Here is a 9,550-nt window from a genome sequence, read left to right as displayed (position 1 = left end):
CAACAATTTAGTTATATTAGCGAAGCTCTACTCACGTATGACGACGTATCATTGCAATAACATAGGTAGCCCCACACACATAGGAAGAAAAAACTTTTACACTTATTAGGAGAATTAATAATTAGATAAATAATAAGAGTTATGCATTTATATTGAGAAAGAAAGACAGAAAAAGGATCAAGGTTATTTTCAATGTTCCTATTACTTTTAGTTTTTAATATATGTTTTTTAATCATTTTAGGTATCTTCCACAGAAGCAATTCATACATGTAATATAAAATTTTATAGTGTCACATCGTTATTAAATATTTTACACTAATTTTACTCTAGTAAAAGAAATTCTAAAATTTCTTAAACAATTCGAAATTTTATATTTTTAATTCAGACTTAATTATAATAAAATTTATTGTTCCAATGATTATGATATATATATATATATGGGTTTGCTAACGCGCGTACATCTGTTTTTCAGTTGGTATATTTTAGTAATGTGTACCGAATTTTAATAGACAAAAATATCCTTATATACCATGGATTATAAGTTTTAAAGTTAAGGGTATTTTAATAATTTTCATTCTCAAAATTAAAAAAAAAAGTCCCAAACCCTTACTCACCTCTCTCATTCCTCTCAACCCTTTCTCTTTCATCTTTCTCACTCCAATCTTTTCTCTGTCATCCCTACTATAGCCCCAATTGAAAAAATCAGAAACACTTGCCTTTAAACAATCTTACAAAAGAATGATTTTATAATGAGTTTTCATCTTATAATTTTTGTCTTATCTAATTTTATCCAATTTTCACAAGCATAAAAGAATTGGTAATTGACCTAAACAATTTCTTACAAAAAATGATTTTATAATGAGTTTTTATTTTATAATTTTTGTCTTATCTAATTTTCACAAGCATAATGACATCAAAAGAATTGGTAATTGTCCTGGAAAAAATCAGAAACACTCGTTGTTAAACAATTTCTTACAAAAAAATGACTTTATAATGAGTTTTCATTTTATAATTTTTGTCGTATATAATTTTATCTAATTTTCACAAGCATAATGACATCTGAAAGAATTGGTAATTGGCCTGGATGGTTTTTTTAGAGATGATGATTCAACATATGCAGATGATGAAATTAGAGAGATTATTGAAGATGGTAAAATTGAAGAGATCTTGAATGAACATTTGCCTAAAGGTGAATATGTCAATGACTCAACTCTTAGTAGGGATGACAGAGAAAATGTTGGAGTGGAGAGATGTAAGAGAAAGGATTGAGAGGAATGAGAGAGGTGAGTAAGGGTTTGGGGGGTTTCTTTTTTTTTTTTTTAAGTTTTGAGAATGAAAATTATTAAAATACCCTTAACCTTAAAACTTAGAATTTATGATATATAAGGGTATTTTTGTCTACTAAAATCCGGTACACATTGCTAAAATGTACCAACTGAAAAACAAACGTACGCGCGTTAGCAAACCCCATATATATATATATATATATATATATATATATATATATATATATATATATATATATATATATATTTAAAATGAGTTGCTTGAAGTTGATTGGAAAAGAAATTGAGAAATTTTTAAGACAACTTTGCAGTGTTACATAGGACCACGTTAATGGAAGAGTGGCTTAAAACAACCCAAAAGCATCTCTCACATTATGAAATCTACCTTGAATTATTTGTTTGGTTTTTAATAGATTGTATAATAATGTCTCATTTTGTCCCCTTCATTCTGTTAATGTAACACCCAGTAATTATATTATTTATATGTATTTTTAAAAATAGTTACTATTAAACAAAAAATTGGGATATGATGGTTAATTATAGTTTTCTTTTGTAGTCAACATGCACAAACACTTATTTTGTATCCAATGCATAAATGAAATAATAAATTTTATTTGTAAGAAACCGTACAACAAGAAGAGGTTATATCTGTGCAGTTACAAAAACAAATCGTACTTTCTTAAAATGAAGTGTCCATGCCTTAAAAAAAGGTACATGCAGTGAGTAAAGAAATAATAAAAAGCATATGATAGATAAAAAAAGAAGTCAAATTTAAATATAAAATGATCCGATTAGATAATTATCATATAATATTTATGACTATAATATAATTGGGAATTATTGAAGGAAATAATAATTAATGGTTGAGGATCATAACATGAGTATGAAATATTGTTTTTAAGCCACTTGTATAATTATTATATGCATATGGAAGTACGAATATTTGATTTCTGAAGGATTATGCTTCATTTATATCCATGTGAATTAGTGGAATCGAAGAGCTCGATATGATGATGCGATATTTTGATAAACAGTTGTAAAACATAATATTATAAAAATGCAAAAAAGTGTTAAGAAAATGAAGAGTAGACGTGGAAGCAAATTATAGGCGCGTGATCCCACACGTGACGAAAAGAAGTGAGAAAATTAGAAAAAAAAAAGTTGTCGAAACAATGTCCATGCACACTCTGTCCACGTCCCCTTCGTTAGAAATTCCTTTCTTAGTTGGAACGCTGAAGATTTACGGGACACGAAGAATTTCACTTTATCCCTTTTCCCTCACACGCACACACGCGCACCATTTTTAAAACCAGAAACCTAATGGTGCCTTTGTCACTCCTTTCTCCTTAATCCACACCATCAAAATATGGAAGAATTTGCACCTTCTTCATCATCACTCTTTTTTTCTCCTTCAATCTCGCACCTGCTTTATCTCCTCCTTCTTTACCTGTAAACAACTTTTACAGTTTAACACAACAACAAACCCTCTTCTTTTTGTATATATTTATTTTCCTTTTCTGTGATGGGGGCTGCTGTTTCTTCACCCGATAGAGCTGTAGACGAAGAAGGGTCTGATTCTCATCCATCAAGACCGGGTCTTGCTGATATCCCAGAGAGTTGCATCTCCTCCTTGCTCATGAATCTTGATCCACCAGATATATGCAAATTGGCAAGGGTGAATAGGGCCTTTCACCGAGCTTCCTCGGCTGATTTTGTGTGGGAATCAAAGCTGCCACCAAGTTACAAGTTTCTTGCTAATAAAGTTCTTGGCGAACAAAATATTGCTACTATGACAAAGAAAGAGATTTATGCAAAACTTAGCCTACCCAATCGTTTTGATGGCGGCGCCAAAGTAAGTCGATTACTTAATTAAATCTCATGCTATGCTATGGATCCATGTTCTTCATTAGTAACTATTACTTTATCATTCTTGATGGTTTTTTGTTGGTTCGGTTGTGATGATTGTTGTAGGAAGTTTGGTTGGACAAATGTAGTGGACTGGTTTGTTTGTTCATGTCATCCAAGTCCTTGAAGATTACAGGAATAGATGACAGAAGATACTGGAATTATATTCCGACCGAAGAATCCAGGTGAGGGATGAATAGATATTTTAATTGGTTTGATGTTTCTTTGACTTTTACATGATTTTGAGCCTGTTCTTTTCTCTCTCTTCTGTTTGTTCTTGATTTACGTTGAAACATGGATTGAAAACTGAGGTCTAGAAATGTTTGTGGTCAAATCGTGTGTCCTGACCCTGACCTGGCCACCCTTCGGTTGTCTGCTTTCCCCTACAATTGCTTCTGTTTTAAGAAAAATTATTAGCTCCTTCAAAAGTATTTTCCTTATTTTGCTTGTTTAATTTAGTCTACAAATTTGGATATTTTGTTTCTTATTTTCATGGCACGACCAATTGCAAGCTTTATAGCTTGAGGATATTAACAACATATTTTTTAATAAAAACAAAGCACTTACTATATTAAAAAATAAATCCCAGTTAATATTTTTGTTTTGTTAAACTAGCCATTGATATTTCAATTATGATAAATTCTCTTCTCGCAAACTAAGTCAGATTAATGTGGTTTGAAGGTATTAAGTTTATTAAGTGTGACCACTCATTATTATAAATGAGACGTCTTTTACCACCGTGGAAAAACAACTCTTCTGTCATAAGAAGTAAAAGTCGTTTTTGAACAAAAGAAATATCGTGGAGGAATATATCACTTTATGAAAAGTTCCTAACTAAGAAAACTTTTCTTAATTAACAAAAACTGCTTACGAGGCCACAAGAAATGTAAAGAGTAAAATATATCCAAAATTAGGCATAGTTAGTTGAATAAATGTAAGTGATACGGATTTCTAAAAATCAAGAACAATGTCAACTTATTTTAAAATAAATCCCCGAAGAAAAATTCAACTAATTAATATTTTAACAAGGGAAATAATTATTATTTAATGTAAAACGCGTTGAAGACATTTAACCAGAAAGAAAAATCAGTGCTTGGCCTGTCGAACAACTTCTCAGTCACCGTTCTGCTCAGTTAATCATCCAGCCTAAATAATTAATTGCATAATTAGTTGCAGAGATGAAATTTTCAGGAATTACGACGGAATCACCTCGTGTTTAGATTCTCTTAGATTAAAATTTTTAAAGAATGGAAAAGGTTACGAGCAATGCCGAATTCTTGCAGACAAAACCTTTCGTGTTCAGACATTAATATCTTATTATAGGTAATTGAAAATGTGGCTATGAAAAATACTACCCTAATCACTGAAAATGACTTGTGTTTAAGTGAAAGTGATGTTAAATAATAGATCTATTGTGTCTAAGTCAGAGAAGCAATGCCATATGGTATTTGTCATTAGCTTCATTCCTTCAAACAAAAGCTTCTTTTCACATTTTTATTTATTTATTTATTTATTGCCTCAGTAGCTTTTCCTCTTAAATTAATAATAGTAAACAACTTGGGATGGGATATATGCTTGTTTTTTCATTATGCGAATTTTTGATGGCATGGGATGGGAGCCTCCACTCAAAGTTACATTATGCTATATTCTTAAAAAAGTTATAGTCACTTTTACTGGAATCTATGCAATCTAACACGTACTTTTTTTAAAAACTTTTTAGAAATTATTTTTTGATAAAGGTAAATTAAACATGGTGATTGTGTTAGTACGTGCAGGTTCAAGAGTGTCGCATATCTACAACAAATGTGGTGGGTTGAAGTGGTGGGGGAGCTAGAGTTTGAATTCCCTGTGGGGAGTTACAGCTTAGTTTTCAGACTCCAATTGGGCAAGGCCTCAAAGAGATTGGGCCGGCGAGTCTGCAACGTTGATCAAGTTCATGGTTGGGACATCAAGCCCGTCCGATTCCAACTGTCCACATCGGACGGCCAGCACTCACTCTCAGAGTGTTACTTGCAAGGACCTGGGGAATGGGTCTACTATCATGTTGGAGATTTCGTGGTCGAAAAGCCCAATGAGCCAACAATTATGAAGTTCTCATTGGCCCAAATTGATTGTACTCACACCAAAGGTGGGCTCTGCGTGGATAGTGCCATCATCTGCCCGACGATGTTGAGAGAAAGACTAGGAAAAAGTTAATTAATTATTATAGTTATAATTTACACAGTTTAATTATACACTTGTGTAAAAGGAAAAAAAAATAAAGAAAAAGAGGCATTGTTTTATTTATTTTTTAACAGAAATTTGGTATTAGATGAAAGTACTCAAGTATAGCCCTCGTTTTAGGTGGGTTTGAGTGTTGTTTTGCAAATTACGTGTAGGAATGACTAACGTTAAATAATAATGCTAACTCGTGAACTCAGAGACTTCCTTGTGTTAGTTCTAATACAATTTAATTTGAGTGTATTAATAATAGTATAAATATTTGTTTTATCGTTATTTAATTATAATAAATTGTCATTGTTTATTGATTTTTTAACAATTATTTTAAGCGTGACGTTTAGTATGATTTTTGTAATTACTTGAATTCAAGTCAAATTATCGATTTAAAATTTGGACAAAATTATGGCTTACGAAATATTCAATGTGAATATATTTAGTGACTTAGCTATTGAAATATCAAGTTATTCAAGAAGCTCGGCAAACATTTTTCTATACGCGTATTTAAAGATTAAAGTTATAATTATACTATTAAGGAATGAGATTTTACCGTATTTTAGATAACTCTTATTTTTTATATCCCTAGGTGGGATGATTTTTTATTTATTTAATTTAAAAAGCAATGCAGATTAAAATGGGTAGATCGTTTTGACATAAAAGCCATCAATACATCTGAGTTATAATCGGATGTACAAAAATATTTCCAAAAGGAAAATTCATCAAATGATGTGATTGAATAATTGGGTCGCTAGAAAACAATGTGGGAAGGACCTGTTTCTATTTTGTTACTTATTTTGCAACCTTCTATGTGATGTTTGGCAAGGAGATTGAAGAGGTGGATCATTTTTTCATATAAACTTCTCCAGGCCATATACCAAATTCTGCAAGATTCATAAAGTGACGATAAAAAAGCTTGAGCCAGATGAAGCTGAATGATACAAATAATTCATGGTGATGTGATTAGGTAGGTACCTTGAGACGCACTACTTTTCTAATGGCTAAGAGCAAGCCTGGCATGAGGCACTGCACATCTGTGATATCATGCTTGATAGAGTAAACCTGCAGCAAGGGACTTGATGATCAAACAAATGAAAAAAATAGTGCATCATGGCCAAGATTGAACGGAATCAGTTCAATTTATAGAGAACATACATCTCCTGGACCAGAGAAGTGAACTGCTGTACTAGAAGGAAGTCCTGGGAGGACCAAGCTGTGAACACGAATTCCATCTCCAAGGACTTGACCCCTTGCCTAAGGTCACAAATATATATAACATGTTAGATATGTATCTCTCAACTGTGTCTATAGAGTCTGAACTTAGTTGTATCTGATTTTGTATAAGTTGGAACATATACTGAAGCTGTTTTTATCCTTACCAGGACATCTGTTGAAGAGTCTTCTCTGTTATAGATTTGTCCTATGTTGGAGAGATTGTTGGCAATTTGGTTTGCATCTGCTGATGGAAGCTCCTGTTCACCAAGACCAATTCAGTTTGATATAATTTATCAGGTGCATTTATAATTTTTTTTTCCCAGAACTTGTGCTTCTGGCAAGCACATATTTCCTTTTTCACTAATTTTTTGAGCGATATAATATATCTTAAACTGAAGTGAAATGTATTTTAATGAAGTTGGAGTAACAGGCTAACTCCATGCCCAGCCCAAGATTTTAAGTAGGGATCAGGTACTGTATCAGAATTTCTTTTTCTATGGATTGTCATGTCTTGGTCCCCTTAGTTGACTTATTTTCTTGATGATAATTTCATCGTTTTATTTTTAACTCATTTTACAATAAATAAGTACTCTTCATCACTCATATAAGCCTTGTTTTCCCACTCATACAAAAGAAGATGCAAAAGCTTAACATTGTTACAAGTATAAACATGAAAAGAAATCTTACTTTTGCATTAGCCCTGGACTCCACAATTTCGACGTTGCTGTAATGGAAAGAAGCTGAAATCGCAGCTTGTTGCAGTAATATTGATCCTATGGAAAGGGTTGGTGCAACCAAAACACCCTGACATCAAGGTTAATCATAAGCCACATAAGAACAAATGGCTTAGGAGCAGGTTTAGACTAATGCTGCAACATTTGCTATTCATCAAATACGGAGTGTGGAATAACTAAAGACATCATACAACAGAAAAGAGTAAAGAAACAATTTGAAGTAAATATTATTTTGTTCTTATGTCTCACCCCGTGCTCACCATGGTGGCCTTCTCGCAGAGTGCAGATAATGCAGCCACCGTGTCTAATTTGATTCGAGGCACGTAAACTATGCTTTTCATGCCAAATGCTGTTGCCTAATGAAGAAAGAATCAATGTTAAGTTCAGCACTTGGCACATGTGGAACCAGTATCAAAATACAAATTCTCATGTTACAAGTCATGACGAATCTAGTCATGCTGCCTAACTAGCTCTCGAATTGTGTTCCATGGCTATTAAAAATACAAATCTACTACTAATTTAACGGCCCAAAGATGCCAAATTTCTAATATAGCATAAATAGTTTATAAATGCTGATGTAACTACATCATACTCATGCTTCCTATTTAACAATCGCCCTTACACTTCCCTTTTGCTTCTGTAGAAGAATATAGCAGAAACATACCACATAATAACCACTTAGTTCACAATTTACAAAATAACACAAGCATATTTGTAAATCTAATTTTCTAGCTAGCCACAAATCAAACCTGCTTTACGTTTTCATATACTGAGGAAGGGTCGGTGAAATCAACTACAACTCCCGGTGCCTTGGACTGCAAAATGCTATAATCAAAACATAATTCAAGCAGAAGAGATAAAAGAAAAAGAAAAAAAAGGAAGTGTGTTATTGGTTTACATTACCTGAGATATAGAGCCCAAAATCAAAGTAAGGTCATTTATTATGGGTATTTCAAGGGGCTCTTCCATGCCACAGACCTAGAAGAATTGAAAACTATCTAAAAAAGGTAAAAGAAAAACTCAAAGAGTTGATTTAGTTTGGCTAATAACAGCAAAGGCAAAAACCTTTCCAATATCTTCCCCAACATGACAAGTATCCACAGCTCCTGCAACTTCCATTCCTCTAGCCTTAGTCACTGCAACTACTGCTGCCCTTCCTATTTCCTTGGTTGCCCCATTAATCACAACCTGTTTCCACAGAGGGTGTGTTGCAATGCAAACACTTCGTAGTTTAACTTCTGCATCGAATCAAAGAGTTGAATCTTTATATTGCATTACATTTCAGCTTATACCTTAATATTGCTTTGTGTAGGCTGCGCTGAGCAAGATATGAAACGTTTCTTCTTCCCGCTATTGACATTCTTAGAATTCAACAAGTTGGTGGTATGAAAGTGACAGCTTAAGGAGGCCATGGCTACTCAAAAGAAGATAAGAGTATATATTTGATGAGCGTATAGCAGAGTATAATCATGCAATGTTTTGATAGATAAGGTGTTTGGGTTTTTTATGACCCTTAATTGGAAGGGATATAGTGACAAATGTTTGTGAGATAGGGGGCCCACGAATGAATGAAATGAAAAATCCAAATTTCACACTATACTAGACTTTACCTTCAAAAAGAAAAACCACATAAATCTCCTCTCCCATTTCATTTATAACAGTTACTAAATAGTTTTTACCGTCCTAAAGTTTGATTTAAATTTTAGTAAATTAAATTTTGTTAACTTTAATGTTGCAATATCGGGTGGCTTGAGCTTACTGCTGGGAATCCAAGTGAGTCTAATTTTATATTGGATAGAAATGAGAAAGTAGCAGTATATAAAAATGAAAAATCCAGTAATCTATTGTCTTAAGATTTTGGGTAGAGAGTGATATGAATTCCTTATATGGTTGGATTTATATCTCTTTGGTACCGTGTCTCTCCGACGAGGGTGTTTCATCCTGCACCTCCAAAAATTTCAGTTTTAACCTTCTAACATCTCATCCTTATCATTATCTTATACCTCCAACTTTTTCAAAAATTTAATTTTTAACTGTAATAAATACTTTTTCATTTTTTTTTCTTTTTTATTAAAAACACTTTACATCATCTTAATAATAATTAAATTTAAAATTCAAATATTATTTAGGGTTAAATATGTTTTTAGTCTCTTAACTATCGAGCGATTTTAGTTTTAGTCCCTCTTTCAAACTTTG

The 9,550-nt window shown here is 32.6% G+C and overlaps 2 protein-coding genes across 4 annotated transcripts; one reads left to right on the top strand and one right to left on the bottom strand.

The window, feature by feature from the left end:
• The first annotated feature begins 2,477 nt into the window (after positions 1-2,477).
• Positions 2,478-5,614, top strand: LOC108325200 (F-box protein PP2-A13). 2 transcript variants are annotated; one of them, XM_017558222.2, is made up of 3 exons: positions 2,478-3,138; positions 3,258-3,376; positions 4,958-5,614. In XM_017558222.2, exons 1-3 carry the CDS (start codon positions 2,809-2,811, stop codon positions 5,385-5,387), a joined length of 879 nt encoding a protein of 292 aa, XP_017413711.1. In that variant the 5' UTR covers positions 2,478-2,808; the 3' UTR covers positions 5,388-5,614. The 2 variants fall into 2 exon arrangements, with proteins under 2 accessions (XP_017413711.1, XP_017413712.1); XM_017558223.2 differs by having other exon boundaries at positions 2,484-3,138; positions 4,967-5,614.
• A 423-nt stretch (positions 5,615-6,037) lies between these two features.
• Positions 6,038-8,838, bottom strand: LOC108325469 (dihydrodipicolinate reductase-like protein CRR1, chloroplastic). 2 transcript variants are annotated; one of them, XM_017558549.2, is made up of 10 exons: positions 8,647-8,838; positions 8,420-8,542; positions 8,258-8,332; positions 8,113-8,169; positions 7,615-7,710; positions 7,308-7,424; positions 6,785-6,877; positions 6,561-6,659; positions 6,381-6,467; positions 6,038-6,289 (listed from the first exon to the last, which is right to left on the bottom strand). In XM_017558549.2, exons 1-10 carry the CDS (start codon positions 8,764-8,766, stop codon positions 6,257-6,259), a joined length of 900 nt encoding a protein of 299 aa, XP_017414038.1. In that variant the 5' UTR covers positions 8,767-8,838; the 3' UTR covers positions 6,038-6,256. The 2 variants fall into 2 exon arrangements, with proteins under 2 accessions (XP_017414038.1, XP_017414037.1); XM_017558548.2 differs by having other exon boundaries at positions 8,104-8,169; positions 8,647-8,837.
• Positions 8,839-9,550: the final 712 nt, after the last annotated feature.

Source organism: Vigna angularis, chromosome 3, assembly GCF_016808095.1.
Source record: "Vigna angularis cultivar LongXiaoDou No.4 chromosome 3, ASM1680809v1, whole genome shotgun sequence".
NCBI classification, from domain to species: Eukaryota; Viridiplantae; Streptophyta; class Magnoliopsida; order Fabales; family Fabaceae; genus Vigna; species Vigna angularis.
Note: the sequence above shows the minus strand (reverse complement) of the source record. Positions and strands in the feature narration are given on the sequence as shown.

What these genes read in the sequence shown, in the direction of transcription:
- LOC108325200 (XM_017558222.2), top strand. Translation starts at nt 2,809, where the DNA reads ATGGGGGCTGCTGTTTCTTCACCCGATAGAGCTGTAGACGAAGAAGGG. An exon ending in GTTTTGATGGCGGCGCCAAA is followed by an intron (nt 3,139 to 3,257) that starts GTAAGTCGATTA and finishes TGATTGTTGTAG; the next exon opens with GAAGTTTGGTTGGACAAATG. An exon ending in ATTCCGACCGAAGAATCCAG is followed by an intron (nt 3,377 to 4,957) that starts GTGAGGGATGAA and finishes TGATTGTGTTAG; the next exon opens with TACGTGCAGGTTCAAGAGTG.
- LOC108325469 (XM_017558548.2), bottom strand. Translation starts at nt 8,766, where the DNA reads ATGGCCTCCTTAAGCTGTCACTTTCATACCACCAACTTGTTGAATTCT. An exon ending in TTTTGGGCTCTATATCTCAG is followed by an intron (nt 8,170 to 8,257) that starts GTAATGTAAACC and finishes AGCATTTTGCAG; the next exon opens with TCCAAGGCACCGGGAGTTGT. An exon ending in AGTCCAGGGCTAATGCAAAA is followed by an intron (nt 6,878 to 7,307) that starts GTAAGATTTCTT and finishes CTTGGTGAACAG; the next exon opens with GAGCTTCCATCAGCAGATGC.